Raw genomic sequence first — 18610 nt, 5'->3', positions numbered from 1 at the left:
TTTATTTAATCTGTCAAAAGAGGGAAATTTCATGGGAAGGGCAGAGTTCATTCAGTTTCAGCATTGAAAATGTCAGGTTCGCATACATGTTCATCAGGTCTACAGTTCAAGTTTTGGATTTCGTCCCTCTGACATTTTGATAATAAATCAAAAAACGAATCGATAAAACCAGACTTTTGAAGTATAATCCGTAATACTAGCAGATATAGAGGGAATGGGTTCCGTATTCATCCGGAAGCATCAATCAATTTGCCGATAAAATGAAGGCTTTATGCTGTCGAGGAGGCCATTTAAAACGCTTGCATTGACATTCGCTACAGGACACCCCCTAACGAACGAGACCTAAAGAGGTAAGACCTTTAAAATGATTAAAGCATTAGATTAAAGGAAATAATTTAATGCTATTAGTATCCGGTAAATTTCATTGTTTTATAAATAGTTTTATGTCTAGTGCTTAACATAATTCGACATTTGTGCCTGTTAGATTAGACTTTAGATTAGTTAGATTTGCTTTCCGATTCACTAATAACTAACTACGTTGCTTTTCGTATTTTGTGTGTATTTTTATTGTTATTTTTTCGTAAAACAACATGTTTTGTGTAGGCTTTAAGTTTTTTACGTCAGTTTGCAAAACGATGACGTCACTATTAATGCGTGCTACTGTCTTTATTGATTGTCTGTTGGATTCCTTATTTTGTTTTGCTTCGCCTTTTTGGTGATAGAAGTAAATACAGTCAAAAAAAAAAAAAAAAAAAAAAAAAATTTATGGAAAAATGTTATGCGCAGTTGATGTTTGCATTGCAACAACGAGCGAGAGTATTTTTATATACGAATTATTCTTTCGATTTTTGAAGCATGTTTCACGTGGGATGCTTCCAATATAGATTTATCTACGTCCCCCGATGTATAGAGCTGGATTTAACTGCGCGGGTTGCGCGGGTTGCGCGGATTGAGTGGGTGGTGACTTTTGGCTATTATGAATGAGTTTGTGTTTGCGCGCGTGTGTATATGCGTATGTATGCGCGTGTACGTTTCTTTTTTGGCAATGCAATACATACCCTGACATTTAAATTTCTCAAAAAGATTATAACAATTTCATAGGACCGCTGCGTTAACATTTAAATGTCAAAGGTAGCAACGATTTCCGTTTAATGGCCACATAATGTCAAATAAATTTTTCAGATTATTCCCAAAATTTTTCTTTGCAATAATGTATGTATGCTTGCAAGTGATATCACCGTTATATACAATATGTGTGCATATCTATGTTCGTATGATTCTCGTAGCGATTTATTTGAATATATCATAGCATTATTATTATTTACGTATTTCATCAATACATTTTCATCATTTCAATCATAATTTAAGCGGTATGACTTTGTTTGTTGTACTATATACTATAATATTTTTACCGGCATTTAGCATTGTATTGTAGATCGTAAATACAATATAATGTGCATGTGGTAATGTACACGCGCGTAAGTTGCTTTTGAGATGCATACAGAAGAAGTAACAATTGTTCATGTAAAATTGTTGTTGTTATGCTTCTATTTTGTAACTATATTTTGATTTATCATCAAAATATTCTGTAAAGCTTTCCGATTGACGTCATACTGGAAGTGTGGGTCCTGAAGCACATGCGCTTTAAAAAAAAGAAAAGCACTTCTTCTTCGAAAAGTTCAACGGACAGATGGTAAAAAAAAAGGAGAACATTCTCATATAGTGGTTACGCGAGAAATATGTTATTAAACTTTTTGTTAAAACTTTTTCGAAACTTTTTTAATAATAAAATATAATTCTAAGACTTTTCTTTTGGAGATATTTGTAAAAAAGTCTCTGTCGATATGTTTTTAAGAAATTTTTTTTGCTTTTTTCCTGCCTTGTCACGGAAACTTTTTAAAAACAATTTCAACAGATAGATATTTACATTTGCAACTCGGAAATATAAGCCGACGCAAGCTATGGGCGTCATAAAAGTGGGCTTTAGGTTGTTAAGCAAATACAATTCATTATTGTATATATATATATATATATGTAGGTAGATATTATATATATATATATATATATATATATATATATTATATACGTTTAAGGAAAAATATTGCAAACAAATATATAATTGAATGGAGGCTTTGATTGCGATCTTTTGAGAGTTTGACAATTTTCAAGCAGACATCTGATGTCTTCATTTATAGGCGATCGAGATTACGCTTTAAATATTAGATATCTTAAAAAAGTATTGATGAAATTATTATTGCTTGTTTTCATGCTTGTGCAAACAAGTAAATTAATATAATATAATGATTATAAGTGTAAAAGGCACAAAATCGCCTAAAATACTTATCTGATAAAAAGTTTGCAAGCATTGAAGACAATTTTAATTAAAAAATAAGCGCGTGTGACCTAGCTAAGCTAAGGTATAAACCGTATTGCAATTCCCAAGCACCACCAGGCTGCTATTAACTTTTCATTACACAGATGTAACTATAATATAATAAACAAACAACACAAATTAAAATTGGAAATAAACATTTGTCGATATTTGTGTACTCATATATATATATATATATATATATATATATATATATGAGTACAAGTAAGATAGTACTGACGTCACTAAAAAAGCTTAACTAACTCATATGCAGACTAAAGGATGAAGACGAAAACCAAGTCAGCCATTTTGAGCTAAGCAATTAATGAAAAACATCATTCAGTTGCTTTTCAGCCGTGAACGGATGTAAACACGAAATTGAATAATTTTAATATTTGTAAAAAACCAACCACGGTGCGTTATTAAATGGTTGTGGTTTAACTATATCAATGTGTATGTGTGTGTACATATATATTTTTAAATATTTTTTATATATATTGATATGTCCATACAGTGCGGACATAAGGACCGATATTTTGTACTCATACAATCTTGTAACGACAGTGCGAAGAACAAGGCTTTTTAGGCGATAACATTAAACTTTGCCTATCGTATCGTAACTGTAACTGTAACCCAGTGAGAAAGAAATATAGGTCAAGTTTTAGGCAAGACGCATGGAACAGAGCAAAATCGGGAAAATTGAAATTAGATGAAAAAAATTGCTTGTCTTTCCTATCGTGAAAATAACTAAAATCAATTTCAAGCTTGATAAACGTAATTATGCACGAATATGTTTAACGAGTGTGTTTGTTTTTCTTTCTTAAATGTCGTTTAAATTGCTTGCAATTTATTTCAAATTTTCGTGTACGCAAAATGGTCCCTCATCGCATTGATTTTGATTTTTGCGTAGGCTCAATCAAATGACATTAAATGAAAGTAAAATAACTTAGTTATTTGAGAATAATAAAACACGCAATTGTAAATATTGCTTAAAAGGAGCAGCCAGATAATAGTAATTAGGAGAGCATTCTTTTCGAATCTAATCAATTTGTTTCCTTCTGTTTCAAAATTGTTGTTGTTTGCAAATTATGGAAACGACACCAAAAGTGCATCGTCACCGTCATCGACGGATGGAATCGCGTCATCGTCGTAATGAACGTCAGGTTAGTAACAATACCGAAGGCAAATCACCTGTTCGGCCCTCAGAAAATGTTAGGGAAGCAGAAGAAGGTGCATGTACTAGTACAACGGCCAGCAGCATGCCGGGAGGTGCAGACGCTCTTATTGCAGCAGTGGCTACGCGATTGTTACAGGAACATGAACGCCAAAATCATACGGAAGATGGAAGTTCAGCTAGTGTTGGTGTTAGTAGTGACGGCCGCGATTTATCTCAGACTACTCAGCAAACTGTTGTTCTAGTTAATGGCCACACTCCTCAGGAAAATGTACCAGAAAACTCCTCTGGACTTCCCTACATTAAAAACGATAACAACGAGCCCACAAAGTCCAATGACGGCGATGGTAGTGAATTGGCGGCTACCGGTCCACCAGATGGTCCGAGTAGTAGTCGAAATTCGTCGGGAGATGCTATGAGTCTACGAGAAACTCTACAGCAATTGCCACCCACAATTACCGCTCATAGACACCGCCGCACACTCTCGCCCCACTCACCATCTCGTCGAGTTTTAGAAACAGCTGCCGATGCCTCCTTTCATCGCGGTATTCTAGGTTTCATGGATCGGGAACTAAAACAATCTTCACCAACGCCTTCCGCTTTGAGCGCTGGTAGCGGTAACGGTCCTTTGAGTGGTGGTGGTGGTGGTGGTGGTAGTGGTGGTGGTTCTCGTAAACATCAATCACTGTCTGACCCAACAGCTAGTCCTGCTCAGCACTCAATCCGCTCCCGAAGCTCTCTCGAGAAGAGCCCACGCCGTAAACGCAGTAAATCTGAATCTAGGCGTAGACGGGAACGCAAGCTAATAGCAGCCGGCGAAATGGAAGTGCGTCAGGCAAATGAGACTCTAATGCGTTATCTGAAGCAGTGCTCAGAAATGAATGATGCTTCCCTGTCCGGTGAATTGGAAATCGATCAGAGTCTAGAGGAGCGACGGGTACATAGAAAAACGAAGTCACAAAGAGATAAGAGGGGGCATATAATAAGTAAGTAAAAAACCATTAAAATAAAATAAACATAAAAATAAAAGTAAAAAAGAAGAAGAAAAGTCTCAAAACACAAAAGTTCTTTGTAAATAATTTAAAATAAATGAAGAGGGGGCTTCAATTGCCTGCCAGTAGAGTGGTACGTGGAAATTTAAGCTACACAGTACAAGGCCCCACCACTCTTTCTTAAGCAAATTGAAAGACGATCAAGATATTCCGGCATTTTTCAAAGTTTAAGAATATTGAACCGCGGCATACTATACAATAAAAACTGATTTTTATTTATTAAGAGATCTTATTGAAACGTGCTCCATATTTGGGCAATGTTGTTGTAGCAAGCATTTTACGTATGTGAAAATTCGTCCGTCATTAAATGTCCTTTGATTTATATTCTTATTCTGGTTACTAAAGTAAGTTAAGTTAAAATGTTTGGTCAATAGTTGTGCGTAGCGCGATTGACATCTGGAAAGTTCAATGTGTCCTCAGTGTTACTTCCGTCTTTTTTTGTTTTTGTTGCTTGCATGAAAGTAAAACAACGGTTTTATTTATTGTTTATTGGTCTTCTTAGTCAAATATTCGTTAATTACACTTGTAAGTAAAATAGTTACCAAAAGTAATACGAGAGGTTCTCATAGTTCTTAGGAATACAATAAATACAATTTTTTTTTAGTCCTCAGCTTGTAATTATACTATTTTCATAGTATTCGTATGTTATTGAAATAAAGCTCGAATAACTACTTAATATATATACATATATATATATATATATATTTATGGATGATTTTTTTGTTTTTGTTTTTGTTTTGTTTGTAGGTAAACTATATTCAGCTGGCGGTTTATCTTCGATATTAAAGGAGCTTTCCGATGACATTGTACCAGCAGAAGGCGAAGAAATTTACAATCCATTCACACCGGTCGTCTCACCTACGGATGATACGCCCGCGCATATTGACAAAATATTTATGCAGACGTCATCAGGATATCGACCAGTTGAACACTGTTTTTATAAACACCACCATCACTCGTTTATGCGCTCGGGCGGCATGAGTGGTCGTGTGAGTGGCAGCAGTGCTGCTGCTGGCAGTAGTACGAGTCAAGGTGCTGCAGACTCAGGCAATGATGGTTGTGGTGGTTTGGCTGTAGATGGTGTTGGTAGTGGCGGCGGTGGTAATTATGCCGGTTTCGTTTTGCGCCCTAGCGCCAGTTACGGTGATACGCGTTGTCTTCTCGATGGTGAATATTGTAGGTGAGTAGTATGTGTTTTCTCATGTATGCGTTACGTCGATGAAGAACATGATTGTGTGGTGAGAACCAAATTATAAGGATGACAGTGTTTGCGTTGCTTAAATTCAAACGCTTTCTTTTCATTGGACTGGAAATATTTTTCGGAAAATAATCTTTATTTTGGATGAAGTTTTAAATGCCGAAAGGGAGCTCCATTCGAAAGATGGATTTTATAGAAAAATTTGATTATCCTCAGATATGTCTATCATCTTATTTTGTCCAAAAGTTTAAACATTATGTAGTTTAAACGCTTATAACATCGATTTTGAAGTTCTATTTCCTCTCTCTCTCTCTCTATCTCTCTCTCTGTGTGTGTTTCTGTCTTTCTTTTCATTCTTTGTTACTTTAGCTAAAATCTCTTTTTTATTATTGTTATATAATCAATTTAAAGACTAAAGTCTTAAAGCACAACCTTCTGAGGCTGTCGGCCTTATTAAGAACTCCACCGTATTTGAGATATGAAGCAACGGTTATCGAGTTCTTAATCGAGATCCTTGGTCCACTCGCCTACTCAGGTGGATAACATCCCCTTCCACAATCATTTGATTTTCCTAAATTCATTGGAAACTTAAACCACATTTAAACAACCGAACGCTCTAGTTTTAGACGTAACAAAAATCACACCTTGCTTAGGTTACGTTTCAGCGTTTTCCATGTAAGTTAAGTGTTTGCAGTTAAGGGCAAATAGCAAGCCCTAAAGGACAGATTCTTTTCGCAAACATATCTTCAAACCCTCTTCCACTGTCAATGATAGCCATTCAAATCAAAGAGTCCTTTAGTGAGCTTTAACAGCCGATATCTGAAACTCATAATGCATTTATCGTTAACAACTGAGATAGTGGAAAATATGAAGAATGCACATGCTTTTGCTATCAAGATAGATGTAAGTAATTATTGTCTCGACACTTTTGATAGAGAATGCGCTCAACCGAGCAATGCTTAGCGCTCGATATTAGGCTAAGATCTTGAATTATCGAATAAAAATTCGCTAATAATCATAAGTAAACGAAGAAAACTTTTTTTTATTGAAACGGAACACATACAAGGAACTAGAAATGTTTTCCTTTCATTCAGATCGATCTGCAATTATAATTGCATTCTGTCTGAATCTCTGCGAAAGATATATATTAAGTCAAAAAGGTGCTGAGATGAAAATTGGAAACTTGGGACTTTAATCGGCATAAAATAATAATTTTTTATGTTTTTTTTTAAATTTTAATTAAATATTGAATTTTTATTTCGTTATAGACACGAAGCTAAAACCAATATTGAACTAGCTTGCATAGCTCAACGGATTTGGTTGTTGATCGCAAATATATGCCACGGTTTGCTAGCTGGACTAGCGTTGGCTCATTTGCTGTTTGTCCTAACGAGTGACCCCACGGATTGGTCTAAAGTATTGAGTCTTGCAGGCGAGACTTTCAACGAACGACAGAAACAAGAGCAGCCGCAGCAAACCTCCATCACTATAGAATCCAGCATGAATTCGAATGAAAATCTTGAGATGGCAGCACTGGCTGTGAAAGCAGATTATGCAACATTTGCTAATATTTACATAAATACATTTTATTGTTTGGCTATAATCTGCATGGTATCTGTATTGGATCGGTAAGTGGGTAAATACACAAAGATATTTTCAATGGTTTGATCAAGCAAACGTAAATTACTTTGCCGCTTTAACAAAATTCTCATGAATATTTAACATTGCATATGAATGCTGCTTGCACACGTTTCAGGCTAATATTTTACTTTGTGGTTTGCTTCCCTGCTAAGTCAATTATTTTATTTTCAATTTTTTTTTTAGGGGAAAGGGAGGGGGGGGGGGGTAGATTGCAACACCCACTGAAGATTCTAAAAATTAAATTGCGCGCTGTAAACTGGGGTATGAGTTCCCAAATGAAAGAACAGCAGATAAGTTGTTTTGAACAATGAGTGATGGGAAGGTTTTCGCGACCGTTATACATAATTGAGTTTTATATTAAATATCCGATGCAAACTACAACAATATAGAGACGATTTGAAAATTACGCGCACTCGATTCCCCTTTTTCGTAAGCTTTTTGCTGATTAAAATTAATATTACTTTAAACAAGTTATCTTGGGATGATAAACGAATTATGCGCATGGAATGGAAACATGAAACCAAAAGCATCCAGAATACCTCTTGGCGGCTTCATGAATGTTACATATTCATATTAGGGTAAATTTCTTACTCACTTTACTCATGCCTGCATAACGAGCACAAAGTTTTCGTCACTCCGTCAGTCAACTGGTATTGAAACGCCTGGATCGAGTTTGAAATTATAGACGATCCGTTTGTCTATAAATACCAAAAAATTACAACTTACCACGATATTCGGATTAGAAATATAGCAGAATGCGCTCTTCTTCTATACAGACATAAAAGAACGCTACAAAGTCTCCATATTTTAAAATATTTTAAAATACGAATTCAATTGAGTTCTGTTTAAACTTCCCCGTGCCAGCGTCTGGTTTCATATTTTATACATATATCTATCGAACTGTTAGGATGACAATTCGAACCTTTTCCATAGATCAATCGTGAAAATGTGCATAATATGTCACTGAAACGATATAGAGTTGTTAAGGAGAGAAAATATTTCAAACTGTTTGTTGTTGTTGTTTAAATGGATGCAATCTACAGCAGGTATATTAATCCCAAATTCACGCACACAAATTATGATAATTATCGGATAGTACGATCGACTTATTGAGTAGCTTAAAATTCATAAAATTGATTGCGATTTTTGCATATTTACCTAAGTTGTTGCTTGGTATGAAAGAATCGCTTTAAGGCGCATTGATTTATTGCTTATTATCTTTAAACATGGCTTCGTAATAGGTGTTATGTAAAAAATGTTTTTTGTTCCCTTTTTTGCTTTCATAACATACGTTCAGGAAAAATGTAGTGTACACTGTATGACATTTGACATTTTGTATATGATGTTCGCATTATGTGCTCATGCAATCACATATATCAAGTATGTTGTTGGCTATCTGGGATCCGTATACTATACCGAGCACAAAAGGCAAAAACAATAACAGAATATATTCTTGTATTTATTTATATGACATTTGCTGCATGTTTATAATGACAATGATAATGTTCTTGTTATTGTTTTTCTTTTTTTATTCATATTCCTTTTATTTGAACTTGTTAGGTATGGCTGGAATTTGTTCGTATGTTCTTTATAAACAGCTTATGTGCATCCGAGATGCCAAAGATTCTATCGAGCAGCAAATATATTTAAGTAATTCTGCTGTGACTAACATGTTTTACTGATGGAAATATTTGACCTTTCGTGAATTTCATTATGAATTTTATGTATTTTTTTTTTTTATTTTTTATTTTCTTTTTGTATTATAACCATTACTCGTTAAGGTTACATTGCATGTATCTAAAGCTTGGTATAGAGAGCTCTATATATATATATATATATATATATATATGTAGTTAGCTAGTTTTTAGAGTGAATTTCGACGATTTCTTGACATTTAGCTGAACAACATTTTATTGTAATCAAACTTCACTCACCTTCGCTATTTATATCGCAAAGCAAATGTCAAATGAAAAGTAAACAAGTGTAAATGACTTTCTTTTTTTATCGTCTCACTAATTTCGTAACGCAGCATGGATGTTTGTCGTTGGTCTTTAGCGAACGCCAGTGAATTAATTTCGTTTCGCTGGCTGATTATCGCTATGATTTATGTAGCGACAATAATATTAACTATTTGTTCCGATTCAATAGATGAGAAACTGTACTTAAATAATAATAATGCCAACGTAACTATATCCCGAGAAGAGATTGTAAGCATTTCTAAAAAATTATTATAATTAATATTTAATTATATTTAAATGATAATTTCTGTCTCTTACCTGGCAACAGATAAACAACAGTATTTTATCTGTGTGGAGTAGCCTATCAACAGCTCGTAGCATTGGCGCAATTTGCGGTTGGATTATGATCGGTTTAACACCGCACGAAGACTTGCTCTACGATCATCTTGTGGACTTAACTAGATATCAAGTGACAAATAATTAAGAGACAACAAACCTTAGGAAAATACAAAAAAAAAAAAAAAAAAAAAAAAACTACTAAATAAGAAGGAGCGTGTAGTTATATTGTAAATATTTGAATACAAATGAGAGACCTTATAAAGTATACGCTTTAGTTTCTAAATTTATTTATATATGCATATATACATACATACATACATACATACATAGAATCATAAATACATACGAATACATTTGTATAATTTACAGTTCATTCCTTCTTTAAGCTTTACCACTCGAGATCACCGTGTTTCCCTAACATACTCCTTTTGAACATAAAAAAGTGATTAAATATAAAGGAGAGCTTATATCCGGTTTGCATTAAATTAATTAGAATCTCAAGCTGCATTCACCCCCAAGGCGAATCTTAAATAATCATACCAAGCGCAGAAATAGCGAAAGATTTCTGCGCTCCTTTTCATTTTTACATATCGAGTCTTCCTTAGGCTCTATGGAATGCAACGTTATCCTATTGTAACTATGTGCTACAGATACCCAAATTTGATAATTTATTTGAAAAATATTATCGGCCAGTTGGGCGCAGTAAAGACTGTCATAAATTGTCATGGCCTTGTCTCGTTTGTTGGAAACGTAATTGCAATCTTATAACATTTTTCTCTACTTATCGGTATTTTTATTTGCCCTCTTTCGTGATAGATTGCTCATTATAGAAAAAATTGAAAAGGAAAACTGAAGCTTGACATGTATGTCATGTTGTTTCCGAAATGCTTTGGTCATAATCCGCCCCAAATACTCTTACAAGTAAAATTCAACATAAAAGTCGTTTCGATCAACTAACTTACATCCTCATAATTAATGAAATAGGTTTACATGTTTAAGACAACAGGTCAGGTTCAGCCAGATGTCTTTATGGGTTTTATGTGGATGTCCGCCCGTAGGCTCTACTGCTTAGTGATCGCTGGCGTAATAGGTTTTTACAGGTATACCCCTCATAATAATGGGTCTCACTACTCTCTGAATACCAAATCGATCAAAAGTATATGCGCATTGTACCGATCTAGGAATCTAAATATTTCGAGTTCCTGTATATTTTGATTTACAGCAATCACTACAATAAGTCGCGAGAGGTGGTACTCAGGGAGCAGACGTTCTCCACATAGACATTTTCCAAACTATGAAAACTGTATGCACTGTTTTATTTCCAAAGAATTCCCCTTAAATACCGGAATATTACAGCATTCTCTTCCTAATATTCATTGCGAATTCCGGATGCGCGACAGGAGGCCCTACTTATTCATTTGTTGATGATAGCACTTTGTGCGGCCCGATCCTCTGTAAAAAAAAAAACGACCGAGCAATATCAAGGCACAAAACGAGTGACATGTTAAACATCCATCTTATTATATATGTAAAGGGTATCAGGAAAATAGGTTAGTTGCAATATTATCAAAACACAATACTGCCGGTGATCGCGTCAACGAAAATGATGCAGGTATAGAATGTAGGAGAATCGTCAATTCCTGCCATGCGGAACATGAGCATACGAAATAACGTCCATTGGACAGCATACGTTTTTTGAGAGAAGGGCATTAAAAGCTTAAGACTTTTTAAAGCGGTGCAAAAGTACGTTGGCTGATATATGCGCCATTTATATCGCGCACGTATGTCTGCAAATGGAATAGAATTCGCGTGCCGGTGTAGAAGCTTTCAAGTCTTGCTTGGCAATCCTCGAACGGGAATATATCAGATGATCATTTATAACAAAAACAGCGATCTCCAGACTAGGCAGTTCCGTAGTGTGCGTTTTATGGAGCCAAAAAGAAACCTCATTTAAATGTATTACAGGACGATACCTTACTTAGACTATGCCTTCTTTAATTTCCGTTTCCAACACGTAAACATTCCTTCCATTTTCGCTTCTTCTCTACTTATTATCCTTTCCAGCGATCATCATATATGCTCGTATAGGACATATTCGTCGAACGGCTAGCCTCAATATGACCGTGTTCTTTAACTTTACTATAACTTAACTTAATGGCCTACTTTAGCTTTAGCTTGTTTATGGTAGCTTCATGTGCAGCTCGCGCGCCATATCGGGTTAATGAATTTGTTGAACAGAGCGTTGGTATAAAGTTTTCTCTTTATTAAATGCTTGTCTTCGCAAATAGCTGTAACAAAATTAAGGTCAACGCTTTGAATAACGCTTTAGACATCTAACAGGTCGCAGTTTTATTTTTTGAAATAAATCGGAGTTTCATCAAGAATAATCATCAACAATAAATTGCGAAAGAAATGATTCTCGATGCACTTGAAAAACATTATGAATAATAATGGAGCATGCGCGAAGCAATAAGAATGAAGTGAAAATACACCCAAAAAAAAAAAAAAAAAGCAGCAGATTAAAAAGAATAAAAAGTATTATTAGTTGATTTGTCCTGGAGCTACTGTTGCATGGCCTTGAGTTCAATAAGCAATACCTGGGTTTTCTTCAACGATAACGATAATAAAAATATTGCGAAAACTTGGACTTGGAAAAATGATTATTCACTAAAGGGATATAAGCTTTCTGTGCACAGACCTGACGAACTAAGTAAATTTAAAACAATTCACTTAATTATTTTGCTAAGACGGAGGACTCTCTTGCTTTACATCGTATTTCATTTAACGGATATTTGTTTTCTTTTTTATACATGATCAATCTTTAGACTTTAAGTGAACGCGTGCATAAAAGCAAAACAACCTAACTAAAGCTTTAAACAATGAAATAAAAAATTATATGCCGAAAAACCCTTAAAGTTTTTTAATAATTTAAAAAAAAAAAAACAAAAAAACAAAAAAAAAAAAAGAAATATGTAAAAAAAGGTTATATTAAAAATGTTTAGTAAAAATTTCAAAATGCCCTTCAAAGGCCGCTAGAAATCAATTTGATTGACAACAAAATAAACAAAAAAATTGTTAAACTAAAATACATTATAGTTAAGATAGTAGAATTTAATAAATCGTAAACACGTATGCTTTTGATCCTTTCTTTTTATCTTTTTAATCTTTATTTTTCGTTTTTTATTCTCTTTTGTTGCTTATAACCTATAGTCTCATAATAATGATGTGAAATTTAGAAAAAAATATTTTTTTTTTTTTTTTTTTTTTAAACGGCATAGAAGAACAGAGTAATTGTACAAAATTTTAGAAATCGTAGACAATTAAAAACGCTTCCCCTGTCTTTTTTACAACGGAAAGTTACAGAAAGAAAAAAAAAAACAAAAAAACAAAAAACAAAGAACAAAAACAAAAAAAAAAAAAAAAAACAACGTATTCTTTTTTATTATATGGAAAAAATATTTGCATATAAAGCGAAAATATGCAGATTTTTCTAAAAACAAATACGAAAGAAACCTCACGTATCAAAACTATTTATTTGTTTGTTCGAAACAATTGAAAAGGACATAAAAGATTAAAAGATTTTTTAATGAATTGAAAAACTATTCATTTGTTTTTTTTGGTGTTTTTACATGAAACGACGAAGAGCTTTATTTAACCGAAGATAGCCATCATCCCTGCTAAATATTATTTAAACAATAATAATAGTAAAAGCTATTGTTAATCCTGGGTGTGTCTGTTAAGCGACTCGACCACTTGGTTTTTAACCTAAACCAACCTTACTTCCTTTTATTCTTTGCATTACCGGCTTAACTATGTTCGGCTGAGATTATCTTTATCGAAAACTAGGCATCAAGTATTTCTTGTCTGTCTCTTATCATATTATAATCAATAGTTGTCTTGATGACAATATCCCTAACTTAAAGTCTGGTCTTTGGAATTAAACTAAGCGTGTCTATGCTTAGTTTTAGTTTTTATGTTTTCAACTTTGGAAATTTTGAAAGTTCCAAGAACAGATGTACGAACGGACAGACGAATAGTTTCAAAATTTTTAACGCTAGTATATATGGCAGAAAATCGCAGATTGTGTGATATATGGGCTTTTTGATTTTACAAACGGGCTGCTAAGACTACACTTACATGGTGGATATAAAAATATTTTATTGTTTTTAATAATAAAAGCGTCGAGTGTTTTGAAAACTTTTTAAATATTTTCTCATTTTATTCTTAATGCGTACATGCATAGATGTATAACAAATAATATTTTTATGTTATTATTTGCAAAAAAGAAAAAAGAAAAATGAAACATATATATATATATTTATAAACTCGAAAAAAAATTATAAATCTAAGCATTACAAATCTTATTAATATTGTGAGACTTGTTTTATGCAATAATTATAACCAATACTTATTAATATATGTAATAATAAATATAAATGAAATATATATATATATATATAAAAATACAGGATTTATATAAGAATGATAAATGAATACTTGTGTGTGTTATATATAAATATATATATATATATATATATATATATATATATATATAAATATACTCATACTCATTTTGTTTATTAATCATGCATTAAAATATAGTATAGATATAATAAAATATATAATTCTATGTAAGCATATATACACACATATATATGTATATGAATATTATAACATACATACATACAAGCAGAGAAATATATATATATATTCAGCATATTGAAAAATGTTATCAAAGCAAAAAAAAAAAAAATGAAGTTTCATTTAAAGCCGTCAAAATTTCCAATTAATATTGTTACGGAAATCGCAAGTCCAGTTGATTCCAGCTAAGGCATTTTCTAGAAGCGAATTTCATAACAATATTTACGGTATTACAGCTGAGAGAAAATATATCACTTTTAACTTTTAATGAATGAATGAATGAATCGTTTCTCTTTCCTTCAATTCATGCAGCCCTACCTCTGTCTGTCCGTCAGAGGTATGCCGTCGCGTGTTGAAATCATAATCAAAAATGACTTGAGTACTCATTTCAAGGAGAAAATTTAAGCTCAAAATCAATTAATTAGGGACAAATATTAGGACGCGTTCATCAATACATACATATATATAAACCTGAATGGGTAGATGGTTAGTGCTTTTATGCAAAGAAATGATATTAATGATTATCTTGACCGCTGCCGCAACTTTCCATGCTTTGGATTTAGCGGAACAAATCCTTGTTCCATCATGCGCCGCCATTTACTGAAATCAAGCAGAAAAGGGAATCTTTTGTATTCACCATATATTCACCATTATCTCAGAAACAGATAAATTTGCAACTCTGTTAGGTTGGGCCTTGGCTGATCTTTTCCACTTTGATGTAAAAGAAATGGAAATTTTTATTACGTATCTGTTGTAGTCTATCAGGAATAAGAAAAAAAGCGAAACTCGGAGATATTCTCAGTTTATGTTATGCACATCAGCATAGACGGTCCGGACACATGGCTTAAATCGGTTCAGTATTGAACATTAATTAGAAATATAGACTTTGTACGGTTTTCGAAGATATTTGAAATGTAGCTCGAATATCAACTAAGAATTAACGAGATGTTCCCAAATTATTGAAAAGTATGGCATAAACACATAAAGTATACGATAACGAAGTAGATGTAGTGCATCGACCTTCCTATCTATGCTAAAAATATCTACATATACATCTGTTATTTATTTATTTTTTTTTTCGTTTGTAAGTGTTTATGTTAATGTGCAATTGTTTGGGATAAACTACAGCGTTTATTATTATGTGGATATGTATGCGATATATCCTGCAGGTAATTAATGCACCTTGAACTTTTATTATACACCAACGCATAACTAACCGTTCCAATGAGATTAAGTTGTGAGCAAACTGATACTTTCGTTGCGTACGTTGTTATACAATTGAAATGCTGCACCGAGTTAATACATATTGCTAATGCATTGTTATTTTATATTAAGCTTTCACGTGGACGACCGTCTTCACGTACTTCACGCCACGGGAAACAAATGCGTAACGGTATTCCTTTAGTTGCGTCCTTACTTATATAATACATGATAAGCTTATTATTGTTATTGTCATCGCTTTTCAATGCTGAGCTGGTGCAGTGCATAAATACATTGAAATTTTTGTAACCTTTTGCATATGAATTATTGAGTGAATCAGTGAGTGAGCGAACGAAGTCAGAATAATTATGTTACTGATCTAAGATGTATTCAATATTCAGAACAGAGAAAAGTCGTCAAAAAAGTCTTATATCAGGAAAATTATTTTTAAAAAATATCATTTACTTAATATTTCATCTGTAAATTTTTTGATTCTCTCCGTTCACGCTCTAGTTTGCGAGCTCTGTTTTTCTTCTTTTATCATTTTAATTTATTTATTACGTAATTAGTTAATTAAATAGCTTTAATCTATGAGCGAGTATGCTCAGTGCGGTCTTGCTTATTATCGCATAAAGATTGAAACGCCTTAAAAGGATTACATGCACATATATGAAAAACCAATTGCGATAAATGGCTGTTAAGCTTTTATTGATTTACTCATTTGTTATTTTTTAATTTATTTTAAACTAGCAATGAACTCATGTTCGCTTGCAATAGAATTCTGTATTAATAAGATGAAATCATTCTAAATTGAATGAAATGAATGAAATATGCGCAATAATATGTATATGGGTCGATTCAAACAATCGAAACGTCCGAAATAATGAAAAACGTCTGTACCATTAACCGCATTCGCAGACGTACAACGTTGTCAATAACATTGTGAAAGAACTCTTTGCCAAGTGAAATTGTGACCGAGCTATGTTTACACGAACACAACCGAACGCGAACGAATTAAACACTTTTCTTGGATTTGTCATTGCTTTTTTAAAACTGAGAAATAGTTCACAAACACCTCCATAAGATATCGCTAACACAATGCAAACTGGTATTGGATCGATGCAAGGAATTTTAACAACGTTTGCATCATTTTCCTTTGTTCAAAAGACATTTGATGATAAAAAAAACATTAAAAAAAATTCCACTTGAAGATATTTGGAAAAGACGCTTACATCCTTCCCAGATTTAAATTTTGGCTGTTATATCGTTGACGTGGAATTTAGATGGTAAAGTGCCTATCAAACTATAGAGAAAAGATTGTCGATAGAAAACTGCACGAAATCTGCTCATCTGACAACATTTTGTTCGAGTAGAGTAAAAATTATGCTCTCTATCGTATAAATGCGAATTGCGTTGGCTTAAGTACTCTAACAATAATAATAATAATTTAATAAGCATTTTATTTTAAAATTAAATCATTAGGGGAATGATTGAGAATTTGGCGTATTCTTAACCCACATAGCATACTGAGTCCCTTCAATAATATCTGTCTGTTACTTTGTACGTCTGCTTGTTTTAGTCGCTTTAGTCGCGGCTATTGAAGCGATAACAGTCGCGATACTCGAGATCGATATAAACACTATATATAGATAAAATATATATATAAATTTATTCTTCATAATTATTACCGAAAATCTTCTCATATATGACAAGACTTTTTGTTAATATTTCGCTATTGAGTATTTCAAAATTTACTTTTAATTTATAAATAATTGCTTTTTCTTGTTCAGATCTCTTGCCCTTATATTCTTATTACATTTTGTTTGGAGTAAGCTTGAGAAGGCTGAAGTGCGTTCTTCGAGAGAGAACAAAAGGCGAAAACCTAAGCGCAAGCAAGCGCATATACAGACACATTGCCTCTGAGTTACAAAAAAAAACAAAAAAAAGAAAAAAAATAAAGAAAACAGAAAACAGAAAAAATAGAAGCAACGGGAACAATAGTAGCCTTTGTAAGTAATAGAAGTTGAAAATAACGAGTTCAGAGTTCAATGAACTTTAAAGAAAGTAAAACAAAGCAGTGAAGAAAATAAAAACAGAAAAGCATTGAAAAGTTAGTCAATTTTTTAACGCCTGTAAATATAAAATATAGAAACAACAGATATGTGTTCACGTTGCACGAAACCAAACAAAGCTTTCTGATTAAGTCAATATATCATATATCATCTATTGTTTTACATGCATATGCACAAAGTTAACATGAATATCAGTAATTTCTGGGAATGACATATAGATTTCGTCTCTGATAAAAAAAATCCATATTATTTTTTGGAAGGTAGTAAAACGTGAAATAATGCCAAAGACATCCAAATTTTTATTCGCTTGCGTTTTGTTGTAAAAAAGTATCTTTCACACTCAGCATTGGCTTAGAATATGTGATGGGAATCTCATCTCGCCATTGAAAACAATAATATTTCAGTGATTTGTTGATTTTCCGGTAGTTTTTGGATCCACATGGACATGGATGATGGCGAAAGCAAGAACCGCTAAATGAAAGATGGTTACGTTAAAAAATCTCAAAAAAATCCTGAACATTGTAGTCAATGAGCAAAAAATGAGTATGCATGAGATAGCTGGCATCCTAACGATATCCAAATGCAGTGCAGTGTACTCGCTATTTCGCATGGAAACTTTAGCACAGCAAGGTTGTCTTGCTATAACCGCAATAGCAAAATTACTCCCGTACCCGCCATATTCGCGGATCTGGCAAGTTTTGTATCAAAAAGCATAGTTCATCGCAGAAACTAGAGGGCATTTACGAGTCGTTCGATAAAATATATATTGGTACTGGACTGACTGTATCATTCAAAAAGAAAATTCTTTTTGTCCTTACGTTCCGGGAGTTTTTGACCCATGTACTATATGTAATATATAAAAATGACAGATTTTCATTTATATCTACATGATGGCATCTATGAGATATTGTATGAGAATAAATAAACTACATATGACTTAGTGTATGCAGACTCAGAAGGTAAA

At 33.1% G+C, this 18610-nt stretch overlaps 1 protein-coding gene across 1 annotated transcript; it reads left to right on the top strand.

The window, feature by feature from the left end:
- The first annotated feature begins 2748 nt into the window (after window positions 1-2748).
- LOC119645084 lies at window positions 2749-10031 on the top strand. Its single transcript, XM_038044976.1, has 5 exons — window positions 2749-4531; window positions 5345-5777; window positions 7064-7423; window positions 9466-9643; window positions 9723-10031. The coding sequence occupies exons 1-5, from the start codon at window positions 3460-3462 to the stop codon at window positions 9876-9878; spliced, it is 2199 nt and encodes a 732-aa protein (XP_037900904.1). The 5' UTR covers window positions 2749-3459; the 3' UTR covers window positions 9879-10031.
- Window positions 10032-18610: the final 8579 nt, after the last annotated feature.

This window comes from Glossina fuscipes, unplaced genomic scaffold, assembly GCF_014805625.2.
Source record: "Glossina fuscipes isolate IAEA_lab_2018 unplaced genomic scaffold, Yale_Gfus_2 1, whole genome shotgun sequence".
NCBI lineage: Eukaryota > Metazoa > Arthropoda > Insecta > Diptera > Glossinidae > Glossina > Glossina fuscipes.
Note: the sequence above shows the minus strand (reverse complement) of the source record. Positions and strands in the feature narration are given on the sequence as shown.

Excerpts from the sequence above, each read along its gene's own strand:
- LOC119645084 (XM_038044976.1), top strand. The coding sequence starts at position 3,460 with ATGGAAACGACACCAAAAGTGCATCGTCACCGTCATCGACGGATGGAA. Across the intron at positions 5,778-7,063 it reads CTCGATGGTGAATATTGTAG|ACACGAAGCTAAAACCAATA; the intron begins GTGAGTAGTATG and ends ATTTCGTTATAG. Across the intron at positions 9,644-9,722 it reads CTATATCCCGAGAAGAGATT|ATAAACAACAGTATTTTATC; the intron begins GTAAGCATTTCT and ends ACCTGGCAACAG.